Below are 25,372 nucleotides of genomic sequence, written 5' to 3' on the forward strand. Positions count from 1 at the left end.
AAAGATTGGGTGCAACAAGATCCATGGTGATGCCCTCATTGCATTAAAGGCCTAATTTGCATGTTAAGAAAATGTAAAATTCAGGAGCGGAGCCTCGGATCAGCAAAACAAAAGCAAAAGTTTAATCAGGTGAACCACCATTATGTTTCTATTCAAACAGTTTGATAGGGATGCCACTGGTGTCAAATTTCCTTTAAATTGGTTATATATATATATATATATATATATATATATAGTGGGGTTTCGCTCTGGTAGATAGGGTAAACGGGTGCAGTACAGAGGCAAAATACAAGTTCTTAACTCAAAACATCAGTGTTTATTCACACTTGAGGCAATTGCACAAAACAGCACGTAACTTTGCAGTCTTGGTGTTAATTCACACACAATGTAAAGTTCATATAACACAAGTTACCTTGCTGGCAGTTCTGCCTCCAGTAGTCCACAGCAGGCTTTAGGGGTCCTGTTTCCCCAGCGTGCGGCTCACAGGCCTCCAGCATGGCACAAAGCCTAAGATTTGCCTCCAGACATCTCTGCTGAGCCCAGCTGCCTATTTAAGGACAGCCAGGTGCTGCCAAAACCCAGACCGCTACTTAAACTCCTGTTCAGTATTTGACCTTACCTGGCTGGAAACCAGCCCAGCTGAACATGCTGGGAGGAAAAACCTGCCTTGCCAGACACAACCCCTCACTGTGTCACAATATATATAAACATAGTTTGATGTATAGATCCTGCATTATTGCCTGTTTAATTCTGTTCACACCCTTTTATTTTTCAATACATTTAACATGTGGTGAAAATACTTGTGGCACTTATGATCAATGGAGCCCTGTAATGCAAGGCACCAACAAACAGACCAGTGATGAAAGCAAAAAGGTGTTTATTCACCAGAAACATAAACGTCCAGGACACTTGCTGGTAACAAGGAATAATAACAAAAAACCAGGCAAGGAGATTCCAGGAATAGTCCCAACCAGTGCTGAATGATGCTGTGCACTTGGCAGTCGAGTCACTCCAGATCTTGGGTCCGCTGTAAGGACAAAGTTCCTGGCAGTCTTCAGTCACTAGGAGTTGTGACCTATACCTGGTTGAGGGAAAATAACAGTGGGCACTGATCACCCTGAGAGACCTCCTTTTAAATGCCTGCTGACCAATCCCAGGGTGCCAAGTGTCCACTACCATAGGTGAACAAATTGCCCTGCACCTGAGTACAAGGCCTAAGGCAATCACAAGTTGATTAACCCATGGCTGGCTCCCTAATCCACTTTGCTCTTGTGAGTCAGTATAATATGCGCCACTGGTCGACGAAGTGCATAAGAAGCGCGTACTCGCGACCGTGTATCCCTTTGCGAACCTGCCCTGGACGCATGATTGACTCAGCGCGAGTATGCGAGCGCGTGGACCCAGATGCGGAAACGGAAGTCGCAGGAGACACCGGAGACAACCCTGGCCGCGGCGTCTTGTCACTCGCCTGGCCACTCTGTCCCCGGGACTCCGACGGTCCTCCCCTCCGATGTCCACGCGAACGCATCTCCGCCCTGGCTCGCAAAGGGGTCAGCGCTGGAGCATCAGAGACACGCATAACCTGTCCCGCAACTCCACGAGGACCCCTCTTGGTTCCCCTGGAGTGCAAAGCAGGTGAGGATCTTACAAGCCCCATGTATTCTTTGTTTCCTTTTGGCATACACCAGACTGCTGGGCATCATTTTGCTTGATTTTTAACTTTTTAAAAAAAAAAAAAATGTATAGAAAAGAGCATTCTGCAATAGACTAGGATATACTAAAAATGTTTTATTAATGCAGTCGTTTTATTTTAGTTTTTTACAGTAGAAGTAAACGAAGAATGCCATTGTATGCCTACAGCCTTCCATCAGAAATATAGGTAAGAAATCTTCTTGACTTATACCTCAATTGGAAAGAAAAACTAGATATGAGCAGAGCCCCACAATTGTATTTTTTTTTTAAATTGGCACGGGTATTCAATTTCCGAATATAGATTATTTTCACTTTGTCAAACATGCATTATAGAAGCTCTCCATCTACAATTTGTCATAGCAACTTGATTAATATGACAGTATGTTATGGAGAAAATCATCCTTGCTAGGGATGAGAGAATCAGTTCTAAATTTATAAAATTTGTCTAGAATTTCCCAAAAATTAAAATTTTTGCTAATTGCAAGAATCTATTGCAATTTGGTTCAGGAAAATCTATTAAAATGATAGCTACCATTTTACAGGTCAGAAGACTGAGACGAAGGCATCTCCCACCAAAAAGGGATAATTTTTCATTGTTTTTAATGTACAATAAAAACACGCTGTTTGTTACCATAACCATAGCAATATATCTCACTTTGACAAAACTTATACTATCTTGCCTTTAAAGAGATTAAAAATGGTTGGATATAGTCTTAGGAAATCTCAGAGTGTCATACACAACTTTTCATGGTAATACAAGCACTTTTGATTCAGGTCAAATGTATTTGTACCCAAATCGAATCTGCCAGTCGATTTGTTACAATGGGACTTTCAAGAAATTTGTTCATCTCTAGTTCTTATTCTCCTCTAATTAACAGCTGACTCATAGGGTTCAAGGGACACTTGTGCAGAGCATAGAGAGATCAAGCAAATCTGTAATCAGAGTCAAAGTGATAAAACAGTCAAAAGTCAGGTCAGGCAGCTCAGTGTCAGTACAAGAGATCAGGTCAGGCAATGAATGGTCAAATCTGGGGATTATGTAGGAGTTGGTACATGGGTAGACAAATGTAAGCAGCACACCATAGTAGGAATTATGATAGATTAGAATCTATTGCTTAGGCACTTCCTTAGAGGTCCATTAAGTACTCCAAGGTGGCCAGCCATAGGATGAAGAAAATAGGGGTATATGATGGCTCTTTATGAGCTGGAGGCAGCAAATGTGCACCCTGTAGGCAGAGAAAGGGAAGCTGAGTTGGCAAGCCGGCTGCAGAAATGGGTTAATGTCACCCACCAATTGAACAGATGATTTTTTAAAATTATATCACACCCAAAAATTTGTGAATTTCACTTGAATATGTAACAGACAAATTAGTGAAATGTTACCTATCTAATAGGTGGAGCAGGGGTATATCACACCCAAAAATTTGTGAATTTCACCCGAATATGTAACAGACAAATTAATGATTTTTTTTCCTGTCTACTAGGTATAGCAGTGGTATATCACAGACAAAAATTTGTGAATTTCACCCGAAAATGTAACAGACAAATTAGGGAAATGTTTTTACCTGTCTACTAGGTACAGCCGGCGTATATCACACCCCAAAATTGGTGAATTTCACCCGAATATGTAACAGACAAATACATTTTTTTTTTTTACCTGTCTACTAGGTATAGCAGTGGTATATCACAGCCAAAAATTTGTAAATTTCACCCGAAAATATAACAGACAAATTTGTGAAATGTTTTCACCTGTCTACTAGGTACAGCCGGGGTATATCACACCCAAAAATTTGTGAATTTCACATGAATATGTAACAGACAAATTAGTGAAATGTTACCTGTCTACTAGGTAGAGCAGGGGTATATCACACCCAAAAATTTGTGAATTTCACCCGAATATGTAACAGACAAATTAATGATTTTTTTTTACCTGTCTACTAGGTATAGCAGTAGTATATCGCACCCAAAAAATTGTGAATTACACCTGAATATGTAACAGACAAATTAATTACATTTTTTTACCTCTCTACAAGGTATAGCAGTGGTATATCACACCCCAAAATTGGTGAATTACACCCGAATATGTAACAGACAAATTAATAAAATGTTACCAGTCTACTAGGTAGAGCAGGGGTATATCACACCCCAAAATATGTGAATTTCACCCGAATATGTAACAAACAAATTAATGATTTTTTTTTACCTGTCTACTAGGTATAGCAGTGGTATATCACACATAAAAATTGGTGAATTACACCCAAATATGTAGCAGACAAATTAGTGAAATGTTACCTATCTACTATGTAGAGCAGGGGTATATCACAACCAAAAATTGGTGAATTTCCCCCGAAAATGTAACAGACAAATTAGTGAAATGTTTTTACCTGTCTACTAGGTATAGCCGAGGTATATCACACCCAAAAAATGGTGAATTTCACAAGAATATGTAACAGCCAAATTAGTGTAATGTTACCTGTCTTCTAGGTAGAGCAGGGGTATATCACACCCAAAAATTTGTGAATTTCACCCAAATATGTAACAGACAAATACATTTTTTTTTTACCTGTCTACTAGGTATAGCAGTGGTATATCACACCCAAAAATTGGTGAATTACACCTGAATATGTTACAGACAAATTAGTAAAATGTGGCTTGTCTACTAGTTAGAGCATGGGTATATCACACCCAAAAATTGTTGAATTTCACCCGTATATGTAACAGACAAATTAATGATTTTTTTTTTGTATCTGTCTACTAGGTATAGCAGTAGTATATCACACCTAAAAATTGGTGAATTACACCTAAATATGTAACAGACAAATTAGTGAAATGTAACCTGTCTACTAGGTAGAGCAGGAGTATATCACACCCCAAAATTTGTGAATTTCACCAGAAAATGTAACAGGCAAATTAGTGAAATTGCATAAAATAAAATATGTGCAAATAATAAAAAAACTTGATTTATGAGGTGGAGGTCCATATGGAGTAGGAGTTTGAGGAGGCGGTGGACGTAGCGTTGTAGGTGGAAAGGCGGTGTAGGAGGACGAAGTAGCAAACACTGGTTTTTGGTTTAAATTATTATATTTTTTTTAATTAGGGTAAACTCCAAAATAGTGTGAAATATCCAAAATACAACAATGAGCGTTTGCGCTGTAGTATAACAATGGCTGGTTAATGCCGGTATACATGCCTATTCTGCACAAGGTACAGACAAGTCCTGTAGGATCCATGTCTGGTCCATTTTAATGAATGTGAGCTTGTCCACATTGGCTGCGAAAAGGCAGCTGCGCCTGTCTGTGATAACGCCCCCTGCCGTGCTAAACATGCGTTCAGACAATACACTGGCTGCAGGGCAGGCCAGCACCTCCAAGGCATAAAGGGCAAGCTCAGGCAATGTGCCCATTTTGGAGACCCAGAAGTAGACCCGTCATTCACTACGTGTAGATGTTGCTGAAATGCTGCCTCCTGCTAAGACATTCCACATCAGCTGGTGGTGCTGGTTGTTTTGGCGTGCTAACAAAGCTTTTCCACATTTTGGCCATGCTAATCCTACATTCTGAGGTGCTGGTGGTGCCCCAGCTGTGTTTGCGACCTCTTCCTCCTCCTCTGCCTTCGGCTTGTGCTTCCACTGTGCCCCCGCTGTCAGGTGGGAATGCCACCAGCAGCGCGTCTACCAGCGTAAGCTTGTACTTGCGCATCTTACGATCATGCTCCAGTGACGGTATTAAGGACGGTACGTTGTCCTTGTAACAGGTATCCAGCAGTGTGGCCACCCAGTAATCAGCACAAGTTAGAATGTGGGCAACTCGGCGGTCGTTGCAGAGACACAGCAGCATGTAATCGCTCATGTGTGCCAGGCTGCCCAGAGGCAACAAAAAGCTGTCCTCTGTGGGAGGTGTATCGTCTGTGTCCTCTGTATCCCCCCAGCCACGCACCAGTGATGGCCATGAGCTGGTTTGGGTGCCACCCTGTTGTGAACATTGTTGTTCCTCCTCCTCCATATCCTCCTCCTCATCCTCCACCTCGTCATCCTCCAGAACTGTTCCCTGGCAGGACAATAGTGTACCTGGTGTTTGTGGGTGCAGGAACCCACCCTCGGAGCCACTTGGGAATGACTGGCCGGAAACCCTATGAAATGATCCCTCTTCCTCCTCCTCCTGTGCCACATCCTCTTCCATCATCGCGAGCATAATTTTTTCAAGGAGGCATAGAAGTGGGATCGTACCGCTGAGAATGGCGTTATCGGCACTGGCCATGTTGATGGAGTACTTGAAACAGCGCAACAAGGAACACAGGTCTCACATGGAGGCCCATTCATTGGTGGTGAAGTGGTGCTGTTCTGCAGAACGACTCACCCCTGTGTGCTGCAGCTGAAACTACACTATCGCCTGCTGCTGCTCGCACAGTCTGGCCAGCATGTGCAAGATGGAGTTCCACCTTGTAGGCACGTCACATATGAGGTGGTGAGCGGGAAGGCCGAAGTTACGCTGCAGCAATGCCAGGCGAGCAGCAGCAGGGTGAGAACGCCGAAAGCATGCACAGACGGCCCGCACTTTATGCAGCAGCTCTGACATATCATGGTAATTTTTAAGGAACCTCTGCGCCACCAAATTCAGCACATGTGCCAAGCAAGGGATGTGCGTCAAACCGGCTAGTCCCAGAGCTGCTACGAGATTTCGCCCATTATCGCACACCACCAGGCCAGGCTTGAGGCTCGCTGGCACCAACCACTCATCGGTCTGTTGTTCAAGGCCCGTCCATAGCTCCTGCGTGGTGTGGGGTTTGTCCCCCAAACAGATACGTTTTAAAACTGCCTGCTGTCGTTTACCCATGGCTGTGCTGAAGTTGGTGGTGAAGGTGTTACGCTGACCAGATGAGGAGGCGGTTGAGGATGGGGAAGAGGAGTAGGAGGAGGAAGCAACAGTAGGGAAACTGAAGCTCTCTGCAATCCTCGGTGGTGGAAGGACATCCGCCAAACTTCAATCCGCCTCAGGCCCAGCCGCCACTGCATTAATTAGTGTGCTGTTATGAAGATATAACGTCCCTGACCGTGCATACTGGTCCATGTATCCGTAGTTAGGTGAACCTTGCCACAGATGGCTTTGCGCAGTGCACACCTGAATTTGTCCCCCACTTGGTTGTGCAGGGAAGGGATGGCACACCTTGAAAAGTAGTGGCGGCTGGGCACGACGTACTGTAGGACAGCCACCACCATAAGGCTTTTAAAACTATCCGTCTCCACCAGATGGAATGACAGCATTTCAAAGGAAAGTAATTTTGAAATGCTGGCATTCAGGGCCAGAGATCGCGGCTGGGTAGGGGGTACTTCCTCTTCCGCTCCAGTGTTTGGGAGATGGAGAGCTGAACGCTTCCATGGGACATTGTGGAGATGCTTGGTGACCCAGATGGTGGTGTTTCTGGCAGAACCTCTGTTTGCGGGGTGGCAGATGGCACTGTCACTCCAGAGGTGGATGAAGAGGCCGAGACTGCAGCAGAAGAGGAAGCAGGTGGAGCCAGAGACCTTTCTTGGTTTTTGAGGTGTCTACTCCACTGCAGCTCATGCTTTGCACTTAGATGCCTGGTCATGCAGGTTGTGCTCAGGTTGAGAACGTTTATGCCTCCCTTTAGGCTCTGATTGCACAGCGTGCAAACCACTCGTGTCTTGTCGTCAGCACGTTGTCTGAAGAACTGCCACGCCAGGGAACTCCTTGGAGCTGGCTTTGGTGTGCTCGGTCCCTTGCTGTGGTAAGCAGTAGCAGGCGTACTATCTAGGGGATGGCACTCCGCTTTTGCACCCAGCTCCCACTTCTGCTGTGCTGGTGGCTCTCTGCGACCACCGCCTCTTCCTCCGAAGTACATCGGTCATCACATGACCTTGATTCCATGTGGGATCGAAATCCTCATCGTCCTCCACATTATCTTCCACCCAGTCTTCACCCCTGCCCTCCTTGTCGGTCTGCACACTTTTGAAAGCTGCAGCAGTTGGCACCTGTGTTTTGTCATCATCCGAGACATGCTGCTGTGGTCCTCCCATGTACTCATCTTGAAACATAAGTGTTTGGGCATCGGTGCACTCAATCTCTTCCACTTCTGGGGCAGGGCTAGGTGGATGGCCCTGGGAAAACCTGCTAGCAGAGTAAAAAAAAAAGCAGAAGAGACTGCTGCATGACTTGGGGCTCAGACTGCTTGGCTGATTTGCAAGGGGGTGAGTTTAAAGACTGATGGACATCGGCTCCGGGTGCTAACTCTGATCTTTCAGCAGGAGACTGGGTGGGAGACAATGTAAAAGAACTGGAGGCACTGTTAGCAAGCCAATTTACTATCGCCTGTACTTGTTCTGGCCTCACCATTGGTAGATTCGCATTAGGCCCGACCAAATACCTCTGAAGGTTCTGTCACCTACTCGCACCTGAGGAAGGTGTTTCACTTGTGTGTGTAGCTGGCACAGATCGACCACATCCTCTCCCTGCAACAGGAGCTCCACCAGCAGCACCACGACCAGGGCCATGTCCGTTATTTGACGCTCTCCTCATATTTACAAATTTAGGATCTTGCCCAGAATGGGTGTTTTTTTAAAAGCAGAATAGCACAGCAGTATCTAAAGTGTGTCTCACATATACAGATGCAGACAAAGCCGCAAATTAAGTATTTTGCCCAAAATAGGTGTTTTTTAATACCAGACTAGCACAGTAGTATCTAAAGCGTGTATCTCACACATACAGATGCAGACAAGGCCGCAAATTAAGTATTTTGCGTACAATGGCCGTTTTTTTAATACCAGAATAGTACAGCACTACATAAAGCGTGTATCTCACACATACAGATGCATACAAGGCCGCAAATTAAGTATTTTGCCCAAAATGGGTTTTTTGAATAACAGAATATGACAGCAATATATAACGCTTGAATTTCACACGTACAGATGCAGCAAGGGCTGTAAAATTGAGTATTTTGCCCAAAAACTCAACCCTAGTTGCATTAAAAGGGGCATAGATGCCCGTAATCAGAACATAGTCCTACCACTTTACAAATCACTAGTCAGACCACACATGGAGTACTGTGTACAGTTCTGGGCTCCTGTGAACAAGGCAGACATAGCAGAGCTGGAGAGGGTTCAGAGGAGGGCAACTAAAGTAATAACTGGAATGTGTGGTCTACAGGTCCCCAAAAGATTATCAAAATTAAGGTTATTCTGTTTAGAAAAAAGATGACTGAGGGAAGATCTAATAATCATGTATAAATATATCAGGGGTCAGTACAGAGATCTCTCCCATCCTCTATATATTCCCAGGACTGTGACATGGGGATATCTTCTGCGTCCACAGGAAAGAAGGATTCTACACAAATATAGAAGAGGATTCTTTACTGTAAGAGCAGAGAGATTATGTGATTGTGAACTCACTAAAAGAGTTCAAGAGGGGCCTAGATGTATTTCTGGAGTGTAATAACATTATAGGTTATACTTACTAAAGTTGGGTCGTTGATCCTGCTGGGAGTTATTCCGATTCCCTAATTGGAATCAGGAAGGAATTTTTTTCTGAGGATTTATTTTTATTTTTTTGCCTTTCTCTGGATCAACTTGCAGGATGACAGTCTGAAGTGGATGGACAAATGTCTTTTTTACTATGTTAGGCTACTTTCACACTGACGTTTTGAATTCCGTTTGTGAGATCCGTTTCAGGGATCTCACAAACGGTTTAAAATGGATCAGTTCAGCCCCAATGCATTCTGAATGGTGGGGATCCGTTAAGAATGCATCAGTTTGGCTCCGTTCCGCCTCCATTCCGCTCTGGGTGCGGACACCAAAACGCTGCTTGCAGCGTTTTGGTGTCTGCCTGGTGATGCGGAGACAAACGGATCCGTCCTGACTTACAATGTAAGTCAATGGGGATGGATCTGTTTTCACTGACACAATATGGTGCAGTTGAAAACGAATCCGTCCCCCATTGACTTTCAATGTAAGTGCAAATGCAAAATAATGCAAACGGATCCTTTCTGAACGGATACAAGAGTTTGCATTATCGGTGCGGATCCGTCTGTGCAGATACCAGACGGATCCTTACCTACTGCAGGTGTGAAAGTAGCCTTACCCCTACCTAGGTTCTAATTTAGATGAGAACTATGGCTGAATTCAGCTCATACTATGATGAGTACAATAGTACACCAATAATAGTACACAACAATGTTATTTAGATATTTAAAATAAAGCTATCAGTACAAGTCAAAGATGTAAAAGAGGGAAGTCAGCCTGAATGTTCGTTACAAGCTGTTGCTTTAATCTTCTTATCAAAAGTGATACTTTTAGAAGTTTTCAATTCATTGCACATATGTACTGCGTGAGCAATATAACTAACACAATGTTATTTAACAATCAAAAGGAAGGAACAAAGAGTGCAGTCAACCTTGAATATTACAAAACTAATTATACCTTAACAGAACATCTGTGATTCTTTATAAATCAGCTTCACATTTTGACTACAGTCACTCACTTATTTGCAATGTACATTTCAAGACAGAAAGGAATAGCAGGGGGCCCAAATAAACCATTCTAATTAAAATGTGTCAGAGCTATCTAACAATTTAGGAACTGTATATATTAGATACAAAGGATTAGCCAGCCCTGAATATTAGACAGCGCGGATGCCTCATTTCCACATGCAGAATCTTTTTAACGTAAGGTCTTATGTTTATGAGACAAAGTGAATAATATATATATTTTTTTTTGCTTCTTTGCTGAATTTTTACCTTGACGGCTGGTACGGGTTTCTTTGGGAGGAAGTGATTCTTTTCATTTGCAGAGGCATTTACATTTTCAGAAAGTGACTTGATCTTGTTCTCAGCAATGATCTTCTTTCGTTGCTCTAAAAATGGTCCAAAACTTGGCAGTTTCTGAAATAATTAAATAAATAAATAAACTGATGAATATCTTGATTTTCTTAATTCTTTGGCATAACAGCCACCGGCTGTGTCATATTTGGTCAAAACAGAACACAGCATATCACCACAGGGACCTCATACTGTCAAGCATGATGGTGGAGTGGTTAGTATTTGGGCTTCTACCTGAGAAACTAGTAGTCATTGAAATAAATATGAATAATCCGCTTTACACCAGATTATTCATAAGACAAATAGAAGACCCTCTGTCAAAAAACTTAAGTAGGGCCAAATTGGGTCATAAAACAGGACAGTGATCCCATGCATAGCAACATCAGAATGGCTAGAGAAGAATTAGGCAGGTCAAAGTATAGATCTCCAACCTCTCTGTCTGTCTTAAATAAATTGCTCATACAAAATTAATAAAACTGAACATTATATGTATTCATGATTAAAATACTGTATGAACTGGATGTCCTATTTCATCTTTTCACAAACCACACCTTATCTTCTAATAGAAGAATATACTAATTGAATACATAAAGAGCTTAAGAGCTTTCAGTTTCAAACACAAAGAGCTAAGAATATTGTTACAGACAGCTGATTGGCTGTTGTTTGGTGCTTGCTGGGAGTTTCTGCTGTAAGAGGGGCAGAGAGAGTTGAGTTTTAGTAATATGGACAAGCTAACAATTTTGCAAATAGTTGAATATATTTTCAATAAGCATTGCATTCCCATGGCTTTTTAAGACACGTTTTTATGTTTGACAAATTCAATACCTGAGTTATAAAATCACATAAAATCAATTAAAAGTTGCATTGTGTTATCATATTTTTCAAATGTAGACATCTGGCACCTTTTGAAAATGGCAGCTGTATAGAAACATGAACACCTTCCTTAAATTTTGCATCAAAGCGTAGTGTTTTGCAAAAATTGCATAAAAATCCATGTTTGTGGCTAAAAGTGTGACCCAAGCAGAACCTGAGATTTATAACACCTTTGAAAATTAAAAGCTGAAGAACAATCAGAGGGCACCTATCCTTCAAACAGCGGTTAATGTTTATACTATTAGATTTTCTCACCCTGCCCAACTTGATATGTATGTTAGCAGAAAAAACTATAAAGCAAGTAGGAAACCTTAATAAAAACCTAAGCAAATTATATCTTAGAGCTATATCTTCAATATGTCTTTCTGTAACATCGAATTGGCCTGTTATTTACTTGGAGGCCAGTGGGATAGGATGTATATAGAAGTAATACCCCAAATACACAGCGAGGGCAGTCTGTGGACTTCTTACTATTGGACTGAACCTCATAATAACTACATTTGATGTTGTTAAATACCGTAATAAAGGAGGACTGTCAGCAATCTATAGGAAGTAAAGACAAAATGTATCTTGCTTTAAATTTGATTAAATGGGAAAAATATCCTCAACAGGAGTTGAAAGAAATGAGTCTAGTCCTGATCCTTTACATGTCGGGATATATTTTGCTTCAATAACAAGCTACTAGACAGAAAAATAAGGAGTCTATATTGTAGATTTACTTCTCAGGCCTCTGAACTATGCTTGAGGGCATGAGGCTCTCTTTGGGACCTGTTCCATATCCTTTGTGACTTGACATTTAGCTATGTTACTTACATAAATGTGTTTTGTATGCCAACTTAAATTGCAGTAAAAATGTATGAAAACAACTTAAAGAAAGAAAAACACCCAATTTCTCTGTTTGGTAAGAGGGGTGAAAACATGAATAAAAGTTCATGTTTCATCCCTCTGGAATCACTGGAAGGTTGTATGGAAGTAGAGATAATAATAATAGGCTGTGATCTTTCTTCCTGATCTTACTTGCAGCTTCCTCTCTCCCATCCTCATTACAATATACAACCAAGAAGTAAAAGTCTCTGTCATGCACCTAAATTTGTGCCCACAATATAAGCTAATATTGTAGGTTTCAACATGGTACCAAGATCTAAGCTCTAGCCCCTTTATTTTATCCTCAAAAAGGTTTTCAAATCATGATGTAGTATAAAGGTTAAAAAAAAATTGGGGTACAAGTATATTGATAGTATAGCCTTAGGATAGCTCAGCATTATGTGATTAGTTGGGGTCCAGCCAAGTGAATAGAACAGAGTTGCAGTGCCAGGTATAGTTACATGTCTGAATGTGGACCTTGATAGACATTTGAAGAGGCACAAGCGCTGCAGTCCCTTAATTCTGTGGTGGGTCCTGTGGGTCATACCTTGACATATTACACATTACTGGCTTTCCTAAGGATAGGTCATCAGTCCATATTTCCAAAACAAACTCTTCAATGCTGATGTCAAATATACAATATTTCACAAAAGTAAGTACACCCCTCAAATTTTTGTAAATATTTTAATATATCTTTTCATGGGACAACACCGAATATATTTTGATACAATGCAAAGTAGTCAGTGTACAGCTGGTATAACAGTGTAAATTTTGTGTGCCCTCAAAATAACTCAACACACAGCCATTAATATCTAAACTACTGGCAACCAAAGTGAGCAGTGCACACCCCTAAGTGAAAATACCCAAATTGTGCCCAAAGTGTTAATATTTGTGTGACCACTATTATTTTCCATCACTGCCTTAACTCTCTTGGGCATGGAGTTCACTAGAGCACAAGTTCACAAGTTGTCACTGGAAACCTCTTATACTCTTCCATGACGATGTCACAGAGCTGGTGGATGTTAGAGACCTTGCTCTCTTCCACAATGCATGTTAGGATGCCCCACAGATGCTCAATAGGGTTTAGGACTGGAGACATGCTTGACCAGTCCAGCACCTTTACCCTTAGTTTCTTTAACAAGGCAGGGGTCGTCTTGGAGGTGTTTGGGGTCATTATCATGTTGGAATAACTGCCCTGCGGCCCAGGTTCCGAAAGGAGGGGATCATGTATGTCACAGTATATGTTGGCATTCATGGTTCGCTCAATGAACTGTAGCTCCCCACAGCCGGCAGCACTCATGCAGCCCCAAACCATGACGCTCCCACCAGCATGCTTGACTGCAGGCAAGACACACTTGTCTTTGTACTCCTCACCTGGTTGCCGTTTAGACATTAATGGCTGTGTGTTGAGCTATTTTGAGGTCACACCAAATGTACACTGTTTTACAAGCTGTACACTGACTACTTTACATTGTATCAAAGTGTCATATATTCAGTGTTGTCCCATGAAAAGATATAATAAAATATTTACAAAAATGTAAGGGGTGTACTCACTTTTGTGATATAATGTAGCTTTAAAAAAAAAAAAAAAAAAAAATTATATTGTTCCCTGATTTTATTGTCATGATTATATGTTATGGGCAAATTCAAGCCAGTGGAGTGAAACTCATTAGCTAATCATGCCTACTTTACCACCCACTTTTCAAAACTGGAATGAGTGGTGTAAAAATCAGACTCTGATTTGCAACTTTTTTGAAGCCAGAATTCTGGAGTGCAGAGTGTGATAAATTCCCCCCTTGGTATTTTTTTCCACACTTTTGGTATATTATGTTGTTCTATGACATTTTCAAATGCAGAGTTCTGTAGATTAGTGGGGTCATTTATCAAACTAGTGTAAAGTAGAACTGGCTTAGTTGCCCATGGCAACTAATCAGTTTCCACCTTTCATTGTTACTTTGAAAAATGAAAGGTGGAATCTGATTGGTTGCTATGGGCAACTAAGCCATTTCTACTTTACACCAGTTTGATAAATGACCCCATAGGTGTTTCATATTGCTTTTCTCGTAGACTTTTTTCCCCAAAAAATAATGTTCAATGTGAAAAATATGTGAGCAAACAATAAATATTGTTTTTGTGCAAAACAACCATAATAATCTTCACACTGTAATAATAATAATAATAATAATGGCCTACATGAAGCAATTTAGAGCATTAAATAAAGCTCTTATTTGAGCCGGTATGGACATAATAGTATTAAAACTGGATAATCTCCTATACAATATTCATGTACCATTGTAGACATTTTGTTCAAAGCTGGAATGAACCAATTCAATGTCAAAATCTGCATCTGGTGGCTAATTGAGGATGGGCACTATCTGATTAGAGGTCATTAAAAAAGCATTTAGAACGGATCTTTCTCTGAAAATAAGTTAATTGATTTCCCATTTTGTGACTGAAGCATTGTGATGAAGGCTTTTTATTGGTTTTTACTTGAGGGGAAATAGTTCAAGTATCATATTCACTAAAGATCGCAAATGCAAAAAGCTGAATAACAGTTTCGTAAAAACCAGTAAGGGGAAATATCTTGTTAAAGATGATGAAAACATGCCTGAGGTCTACAACTCAGCAAACACTCTGATTTCTATTCAAGCATTTCCTCTGGGGAGTTCACAGTTTTGACCTGCTTTTATCCCAGGAGACAACTCCATACAGATTTGCAGGTAACCTTATCTCACACTTAATGTACTACGTACAACCCATGCTTATAATTGCTGATATACATACAGTACGTACATCAAAGAACATCTAGATCCCTACAAAACACTTAAATAAGTGCTGCAATGATGAAATGGCCTTTGATCATATTTTGTTCTCACTTAAAAAAAAGAAAAAGACTTCCAGATGAGGTGGGTGATATCTTATGATAGTGAGAACTAGAGATAAGCAGATATGTGTAAACTTTCTATAGTTCATGCGTATAAAGCATGATAGACTATAGATCCATGTTCCATATTATTAGGCCACCTTCGCACCTGCGGCTGGCTATTCCTGCTTGATGCTCTGGCAAACAATGTCGAAAACCGGCCAGACAAAAAATGCTGTGAACGGTGATTTTTGTCTGCCCGATTCTTGGCATATTTCCCAAGTAGCAGCCGGATCACTAGCAGACCACATTATAGTCAATCGGGTCTGGGAGGATGGCGTAGATGTGAAACTAGCCTTTCTCTTAAGTCTACATTGGTTAGTATGCAGATTATATACTGGTATATATATTGTGGGGTTTCGCTCTGGTAGACAGGATTAGTGAACGCAGTATAGAGGCAACAACAAGTTATTTGGATGAAACAGTTCAGTGTTTTATTTACACTTTAGGCAAGTGAAAAAACAAGCAGTCATAATCAAACAAAAAGTCACTTTGCGGTGTTGGTGTTAATTCACCCCATGCTGTAATTCTGCCTCAAAGAGTCCTTGACCATAGCAGCACCAACCTGTTTTAATGCCAAACAGGTAGCAAGCCTTCATCCAGACACAAGGCTCCCAAATCCTAACACAGAGACTTGGCTTCTGAGCCCAGCTGCCTATTTAAGGACATCCAGGTGCTGCCAAATCCCTGACCGGCACTTAAAATCTGGTACGGTATTTGACCTCACCTGGCTGTAAATCAGCCATGCAGCACATGCTGGGAGGAAAATACCTGTTTTTCCAGACAAAACCTCTCACTGTGTCACATACCCCCCTTTATTCAACCGTAAGGGGGTTAACACATGCCAGTGTACCCGGGACAGGGCAGCCTCATTTCCCTGTAACCGGCCTGCCCTGTGTTCCACCGAAAACTTAACGTTTTGTAGGAGAGTAACCATCGGGTGACCGGGGCATTTCTGTCATTGGCCTGGCTCATCCACTTGAGAGGGGTGTGGTCAGTCACCAGGTTGAATTTTCTCCCTAATAAATAATATCTGAGAGATTCTAGTGCCCTCTTGATAGCCAGGCACTCTTTCTTCACTATACTATACCAGATCTCAGCTGGGGTGAGGTTACGGCTGAGGAAGACAACGGGATGCTCCTCTCCATTGACTTCCTAAAACAGTACAGCACCGAGGCCTACTTCGGAGGCATCGGTCTATACTATAAACTCCCCTTTGAAGTCGGGTGTCACCAAAACCGGGGGCCCGCACAGGGCCAACTTCAAAGCGGAGAAAGCCTCTTCCGCCCGATCATCCCAGCGAACTATCTTTGACTTGTGTCACTTCAAGAGTCCTATCAAGGGCGCAACTAGAGTAGCAAAGTGGGGAACAAACCTCATGTAATAGCCCACCATTCCCAGCAATGACTTTATTTGCCTAGTGGTGACAGGTTGGGGCCAATTCTGTATCTCCTCTATTTTGTTCACTTGGGGATTGATGACTCCACGCCCAATGACATACCCCAGGTACTTAGTCTCTTCTAACCCTATCTTTTTTTGGGTTAGCCGTTAGACCAGCTTTCCGAAGGGAGTCCAGTACAACCTGCACTTTGGGTAGGTGACTTTCCCAGTCAGTACTATTGATGACAATATAGTCCAGGTAAGCCGAAGTGTACTGACGCCATGGACGAAGCACAATGTCCATAGGTTGCTGAAAAGTGGCGGGGGCACCATGCAGACCAAAGATTAAGACCTTATATTGATACAGCCCCTCAGTTGAAGGCAGTTTTCTCTTTGGTAGCCTCCATTAAGGGCCCCTGCCAGTACCCTGTCGTGAGGTCCAAAACAGAAAAATATCGGGATTTAATGTTGAGCGTGAATATTCGAATAGCAAATTTTTATCGTGAATATTGCCACTTCGAGAATTCGTGAATATTTAAAATATAGTGCTATATATTCGTTATATGGAATATTCAGCTTTTTTTTCCCATCTGAACACATAATTCCTCTCTGCTTCTTGCTTGTAGGCCAATGAGAAGGAAGCAATGTCAACTTCACAACAATACTTACTACACCAATCAGTAATCTGTAGTCAGACCTGCTAAAATTTGAAGTTGCACGTAGTGCGAAAAAATATTGTAATCACTATCGATTAGCGCAATCGTGAAAATATTGGAGCATTTGACTCTATCTGCATATAAAGCTATTTTAATGTTCTGCTGTGCCAACCATTTTCTTTAGTCTCAGGAAACTTATTACCAGCTTGAAAAATGTAGCCAATGTGACCCACGCCTGTATTTTGCGTTACGAATTCGCATTACACGATTTTTACATTGCCGATTTTTCTAATTTAATAAAATAATCTCGAATTCTCGAAATTCGCAAATATATAATGAATATTCGACAAAATATTTATGAAATAACGCAAATTAGAATATATCCCCTGTGTCACGGCCTATGGTGTGTGCTGTGACACTGTTGCTACACTTGCGGTTGCCCGCGGCAACGTGTTGCTGTGTGTGCATGTGGTGGCAGTGTCTCGGCCTTCTGAGTGATTGCCGTGACATGGTTGCCACGCATGTTGTTGCCTGCGGCAACGTGTAGCTTTCTATGCTTGTGTGTGCGCTTCCCCTTTAAGTGGCTTCCTTCCCTTGCCTAGTGTTGGAAGGGTTAACTCCCTTCCTAGTGTTTAATTAACACTGGGTTTATGTGTGTGTGGCTGCTTGGGCTATTTAGCCTCTGATGGATGCCTGAAGCTGAGGGGTACTCCAGCCATGGTGTATGCTGGAGCTATCCTCCGGGTCTTCATATTCCATCTGTCCAGTGAGGGCCACCCTTGTGGTCATAGATGTTAGATGTTCTTATGGTGTCTCACGTTTATTGCAGCTATGGGTGTCCTGGGTTCCTGTGTGGTTTGTGGTGTGTGCTGTGTCCTTTTAATTTTGGTGTGGACACCAGCACTTGTGCACGGGTTCCAGTCAGTGTGTCTGTGGCAGGTAAGTGTGTTACTGGTCTCGTTTACCTGCCATCTCCATATGTCCACTGTATGTGTTCCCCTCTTCTTGCAGCCTGGCCTCAGATAGAGACTCCTGTTCCTCCATGACTGGGATAAACAGGTTGTCTCTCGCCTGCTCCTAAGTGAGGTATTACCAGGGTGACTTAGGGTTTCTAGGTATCCTGACTATGAGTCGTCCTACCATCGGGGTCCACTCATACAGTGAGGAGTCAGGGAGAGGATTAGGGACGCGGTAGGAGGTGACCTGCTCCTTTTTTACTCCTTTTGGCTAGGCGATCCCCTTTTTCCCTTTTACACCGCACGGTGGGGGGTTTCCCCCACTCCCCACCGTGACACCCTGCCACTAATCACTACCGGGCTTGTCCTAACCTCTCAATGAGCTCATCCCGGGGCTTGGGATATGCATCAAATTTGGAAACCTCAAAGTTTTCGAAAGTCGTTACAAAACCGCAATGTCCCGTTCGGCTTGGGTATCAATATTGTAGGATTGGCCCACTCACTTTTTGACTCCTCAATGACGTCTAGCTGCAACATTAGCTGCACCTCCTCTGATATGGCTTGTCACCGAGCCTCGGGTACCCGGTATGGTTTTAATCTGACTTTTGCCTAAGGCTTAGTGACAATGTCATGCTGGACTACGGAAGTGCGTCCAGGGAGGTCCAAGAACACATCCGTGTTCCGACTAACAAACTCCCTGGCCTCCTGAGTAGTGATGAGCGGCAGGGGCAATATTCGAATTTGCGATATTTCACGAATATTTGGGCGAATATTCACCATATATTCGAGAATTCGCGAATTTGTGATCTCCAGGCATTATTTTCTTTATTGCAAAAATTTGCATAAACATTTTCGCTTAAACATTTTCGCATAAAAATTTGCATGAACTGGAATTCTAAAAAAATCGAATATTCGCGATTACGAATATATTTTGTGATATTCTGAATAGTCGCAAATTCTCGAAGTGCGAATATTCGCGATTAAAATTCGCAATTCGAATATTTGTGATCAACACTACTCCTGAGTCTGTTTAGAGGAGAGGCTGTCAGCAATTTTTACTGTGGCAGCCGACTCTCTGGCATCAGACAGAGGGGCCGGTACCTCTTTTCCTAGAAAACCCGGCCACGGGCTGTTTTCTGCACAGGTTTCCCTATCTTTCCATGGTTTGAGTAAATTCACATGGTAAACCTGCTCTGCTTTTGCTGCCCTGGCTGGTGTACCTTGTAGTTTACATATCCAATTTTCTCGAGTACCTCGTAGGGCCCCTAAAACTTAGCCAGGAACTTACTGTCCACGGTCGGCAGCAGAACCAAAACCTGATCACCCAGGTTATAGAACTGGACCTGAGCCTGCGAATTATATACCCGACTCTGGGCTCGCTGAGCTGCCTCCATATGCCCCCTAACAAGAGACAATACTGTCTCTATCCGATCTTGCATCTGGGTAATGTAATCAATTACACTTTTACGTGGAGTGGGTTGTTGTTCCCACGCCTCTTTGGCCACGTCCCAGAGACTGCGAGGGTGTCTGCCATATAGCAGTTCAAAGGGCGAGAACCTAGTAGAGACCTGGGGTACCTGTTGCACTGCAAACATGAAATAGGGCAGAAGGAGGTCCCAGTCCTTCCCATCTTTAGCCACCACCCTTTTCAACATATTTTTTAATGTTTGTTTGGTTAAACTTTTCTACCAGACCATCTGTTTGCTGATGGTAAACAGACATCTGTAGCTGTTTTATGTGCAGCAACTTACAGAGTTCCCTCATCACCTTGAACACAAATGGGGTCCCTTGGTCGGTCAGAACCTCTTTAGGTAGTCCTACTTGGGAAAACATCTCCATTAATTCCTTAGCTGTGAGTTTGGCCAGGTACCGAGTGGCGTAGTCTAGAATGACTAAGATGTGTTGATTCCCTCTGGCATACTTCGGCACTAGGCCTATGAGGTCAATAGCTATTCGATCAAACGGTACTTCGATAATCAGGAGAGGTACTAGGGGACTAAGGAAATGTGGCTGGGGCTAGTTATCTGGCAGGTCGGGCAAGACTTATAAAACTCTTTCACTTCTTTGAATATGCTGGGCAAGTAAAACCGCTGTAGAATACGATCCTGAGTTTTCTGCAGCGAGAACATGGTGGGCTAGATCTAACACAAGCTTGCAATAAGCCTTGAGGACCACCAACTGTTCAATAGGCTCACCCCGTAGTTGGTTTATCCGATACAACATATCCTGATGAACCACAAAATGGGGAAACACTGACTCTGCCACAGGTTTCTGTGGTTTACAATCTACTATTAACACATTTTCCCAGGCACGGGATAGGGTTGGGTCTGCCAATTCAGGATAAGAAAACACAAGAAGGCCAGGTTTGACGACCGGACCTATTTACTCCCAAGAATTAATGTGATATATGTACTGATCCCCTAGGGGACAGAGGGGTAAGACTTAACATTTAATAAGGTCAATTCTAAAATAAATAGACACTAGAGGATGAGCCTCTGTAACGTACAACATAAAAAACAGCCCAAAGGCCTAGACTGAACACACAAAAACAGTACGGGAACGGTGGTATGGAAAAACAAAAAGGAACGTTCTCACCCGGTTGTAGATGTAGACCAAGGGTTCTCTCGGAGGTTGTTGAGGATAGAAACGGACCTGTGTTGTTGGATCACCGTACTGGATGGTAACAGGCGTAAATGCCCCTTTAAGTAATGGGTTGACGGGGTAGGTTAACCCTAGACATCCCTAAATGGGGGACGGGGGCTAATACGCCCTACCTACCTACACGAGGATCTTGCCCCGCAAGGGGCGTCCCCGTCCGGATGCCTGACCCTGTAAGGGCAGAATCCCTAATATACCCTATAAGGGTGCTCCCTACGTGTCACGTTTCAATTCGTGAAGGAAAATCATCAGGGGAGAGCATGGAAATGACAAGGCTATGGATGGGGCTTGTATAACCATAAAAGTAGATGGTAAAGGAGGGGATGTAGGGGTCAGTAGTCAAAAAATAGTACAGAGGTGTAGAGTCAGTCAGACAGTGACACCTAAATGACCGCAACAAAGGACCTCCTAGTTAGGGTATAGCTGCACCAGTGGGTACCAACTATAGTGAACAGATAATAACCGCAGGATAGTCAAAAATCCAGGGGGGGCTATGTAGGGGATCAGTACATATATCTGCCAATTCAGGACCTCTATGTTTCCCACCATCACACTTAGCGGGGTTGTCTCCCTCTCTTCCACCAAAGTGGTGGTCACCCCTACCGATGGCCCTTCGGTCTCCGGTTCCCAGGGTTCTGGTCTTCCCTCTGAGCCGGGCCACTCTGCTAGGGTTACCCCTGTCTCATGGGTATCAGTCACTCTCATAGCAGGCCACAGTGACGGGAAGCCCGGGAAGTCTCTCCCTATTATGAGTTCATAATAAAGATTTGTGGCAACAGCCACCTTGTGGGTCCATCTACCGGACCAGCACGGTGGGGTACTCTTTAGTGTCCGTGGATGTGCATCAACCCGACTTTCCGGCAAGTATACTCAGCAGACCACACCAGGGTAGTCCTTACTAGGGTCACCAGACTCCCTGAGTCCAGCAGAGCCTCCGCCGGAGTGTCTCCAACTTCCACCTGGCACAAATGATCTAGAGACTCTGGGGTACCTGTTCAACACAGCCTCCTGGCATATAGTGACTGACGCTAGCCATAGTTAGTGTCCATGGGCCCAACTCGATGAGGACAGTCAGCCCTTACATGGCCAGGCTCCTGATACTGCCAGCAGACTATCGGAGCCAGGTCTGCTGTGGGTACATCCTGGGCGGGTTTTATGGGCTCAAATCTCCAGGCCTGGGGTGGAGATTTCCAGGGTTTGCCGACCCTCCTCCTGACAGAACCCTCCTTTAGATTCCTAGCAGCTTCATAGTGTTCCACCCAGTCCACCATCTTAAGGGCATTGCCAGGAGACACCTGACTGCTCCAGTGCAAAGCCCTCCAGAACATATCGGCTAACATACGATCCAGCATAGCAGTGGGACTCAGCACGTCAGGCTGTAGCCACTTTTGCAAAAGGTAAAGTAAGTTATAATACTGGGGTCTTGCAGGCTTACTTGGGATGAACCCCCACTGATGCACCCGCTGAACCCGGACCAACACATTCACCCACAGTCTTGACAGAATCTCACCCTTGACTTTCTGGTTGTCGGCCGCTTGATCGTCCGGCAAATCGAAATACACCCGCTGGGAATCAGATGCCAGCAATGGAGCGACGACCTCAGCCCACTGGACATGGGGTAGCTTTTCCCTGATGGCCACTTTCTCGTACATCGCCAGGTAGGTTTCGATGTCGTCTGCAGGGGTCATCTTAGGAATCACAGCACAGACTTCTTTCCGTGCATCATGGACGCTCGGGGTTGCTCCTGCTGTCTGCAAAGCCATCACGTGTTATAGCAGCAATTGGTTAGTCTCCTGCTGCTTATTAGCCTTGTGTTGCTGCAGGTTTGTCTCTCGCTGCTGCAGATTAGCCTCCATGAGGGCCTTCACAACAGCCTCCATTTGGTTGTGGGGCACTGGTTAATGTACAACATACAACAGTGCCTGAAAAATGCAGAAACCCCCCTAAAATTGGCATTCACGCCAGCCTAGCTCCTCATACCTGCATACTCCACCAATTGTGGGGTTTCCCTCCGGTAGACAGGATTAGCAGACGCAGTATAGAGGCAACAACAAGTTATTTGGATGAAACAGTTCAGTGTTTTATTCACACTTTAGGCAAGTGAAAAAACAAGCAGTCACAATCAAACAAAAAGTCACCTTGCGGTGTTGGTGGTAATTCACACCATTCGACAATTCTGCCCCCAAGACTCCTTGACTATACCAGCACCAACCTGTTTTCACGCCCAACAGTTAGCAAGCCTTCATCCAGACACAAGGCTCCCAGATCCCAACACAGAGACTTGGCTTCTGAGCCCAACTGCCTCTTTAAGGACAGCCAGGTGCTGCCAAATCCCGAACCGGCACTTAAAATCCCGTCCGGTATTTGACATCACCTGGCTGTATATAAGCCCAGCAGCATATGCTGGGAGGAAAATACCTGTTTTCCCAGACAAAACCTCTCACTGTGTATATATATATATATATATATATATATATAAAAAGAAAAATAGGGTGGCAGCACCGTCAAGAAGAGCAGGTCGGTGCAAAAGCCCAAGTGGGGATAAGCAGACCCTGTATATTGAAAATCAAAAAAAACGGCAGCAGTCCAGAAAATTTTTCTGGACTGCTGCCCGTTTTTCGATTTTCTCTCTCTCTCTCTCTCTCTCTCTCTATATATGTACCACTGGTTACCGAATTTGCCGAAGTCAACCAAGAAATTAGATTTGTTCTAAATTAAAGTCATCATGAATCGCTATAAATCAGGTATACCCAGGTAGAGATGGCCTTTGCGTGTTCGCGATTCGCGGAACATGCGAACATATGGAGAAATTCGCGCCCGTCATATTCTTTTACATTGAGAAGAACTTTGACCCATGACACATCCATCAGGTGCTACAGGACAGCCAATTGAGACATTTCAGCACATGGACATACCCACTACCTTATAAATAAACCTGATCTGGTCGCCATTTTACATTCAGTGTTTTGCCAGTGTAGGGAGATGTTCCTGTGTGGGGCAGGGACAGGCTGTTAGGGACACCAAACGCTAGCTAATAGGGCTACAAAAGTCATTTTAAGCACTAGTATAGGTGTGCTATCGATATGTGTGATACACAGAGGGGTGCGATATACTTATAATATACTTTTATAATGAGTCAAAAACACATAGATCTATAGGGTAAGGTTCCGGACAGGGTCGCTCTTATCAGGGCGGGTGGTCTGTGGTTAGGCTATCAGGGCCAGAATAGCACCCCCCTGTAGGGTAATATCAGGGACAGTTCTTTGCCCACCCTGTCCTTCAATACCACTTCATCATCTAGCCCAGGGATGGATGTTTATTGCTTTCCGTCCTGGATTCATCGATGTGCACTGGAACCCCCCCGGATTGTGGTAGGACATATGGTTTCTGATTTGGTGCCGCCGAGCACCTAATTTAGTGCCGCTGAGCACCTATTATTGCCTACACCACATCTATGCTTTTTGCTTAACTTTAATAATTTTATTTATTTTCATTTTGAGTTATATCTTTTCCATTCACACGTCCGCAAAATGGGTCTGCATCTGTTCCGCAATTTTGTAGAACGGGTGCAGACCCATTAATTTTCAATAGGGCCGGAATGTGCTGTCCGCATCGGCATTTGCGGATCCTCACTTCCGCATTTGTGCTTCCGTTTCCGCAAAAAAATGAACAATTGCAAACAAGATTAGGCATTTTGTATTATAGTGCCGGCGATCTGCGGTCCACAAATTGCAGAATGCACATTGCCGGTGTCCGTGTTTTGCGGATCTGCAAAACACTTACGGACGAGTAAATGGACCCTCATAGTAACATTATTAAAGGTTACGTTTTATCTTCATGTATATTCTAATGGATTGCCATCCTTGTACAATGTTATAATATACTTTCTATGTTAGAAAGTATATTATAGTGCATTTGTATTGTACGGCAGTTGTGTGCGGTTCTGCTGCGATACTGCAGGTATATAGAAGGACAAGCGTTATTGTAACAAATAATTTCTACTGGTGTGATATACCAGTCACCCCCCAAAAAAACCTGATTGAAGCGGGGTGTTATATACCAATATACCTTCTTTATAGTGCATTTGCGCATGGGTGTACGCAAAAATTATATTGCCGATATTTTGCATTGAATGTTTTTTTTTTAATAGAGATCGCAAATTCAAATAATACATCTGGTATGTCACTGTCCATGTTGTGGGACTATTTGCGCACTTCTAGTAATTATTTCTTGGCTGCAAATATGAGCTGAAGGTTTTTCAGGTTCGCCTGCCATTAAAATGAATGGGACCCGCCGCGAACTTGCGGTTCGCAAATATTTGATCGTGTTTGCGCGATCGCGTTCGCGAACCGTCCCAGCAGATGTTCGTCCATCACTATACCCAGGCCACTCTGCCTTAGGGTACAGCCACACAGAGTGGCTATACTGTGTGCAGGTTGCATCCATGCTGTGGTCAAAAACCACGTGGCCAATTAGCCAGCAGCTGCCTTCATGTAATAATGAAGACTGCACTGCATAGTCCTTTTTCAAACAGGGACTGTTGC

General features: G+C 43.3%; 1 protein-coding gene across 1 annotated transcript in view; it reads right to left on the minus strand.

Moving 5' to 3' along the window:
• The window catches only part of DPYD (dihydropyrimidine dehydrogenase), a 1,350,396-nt gene that overhangs the window by 15,622 nt on the left and 1,309,402 nt on the right, over positions 1 to 25,372 (minus strand). Inside the window, exon 21 of the mRNA XM_044302252.1 lies at positions 10,438 to 10,581. Coding sequence (XP_044158187.1) covers positions 10,438 to 10,581 — 144 coding nt within the window. The remainder of the gene's footprint in view (positions 1 to 10,437; positions 10,582 to 25,372) is intronic.

The sequence above is a fragment of the Bufo gargarizans genome, chromosome 7 (genome assembly GCF_014858855.1).
Source record: "Bufo gargarizans isolate SCDJY-AF-19 chromosome 7, ASM1485885v1, whole genome shotgun sequence".
NCBI classification, from domain to species: Eukaryota; Metazoa; Chordata; class Amphibia; order Anura; family Bufonidae; genus Bufo; species Bufo gargarizans.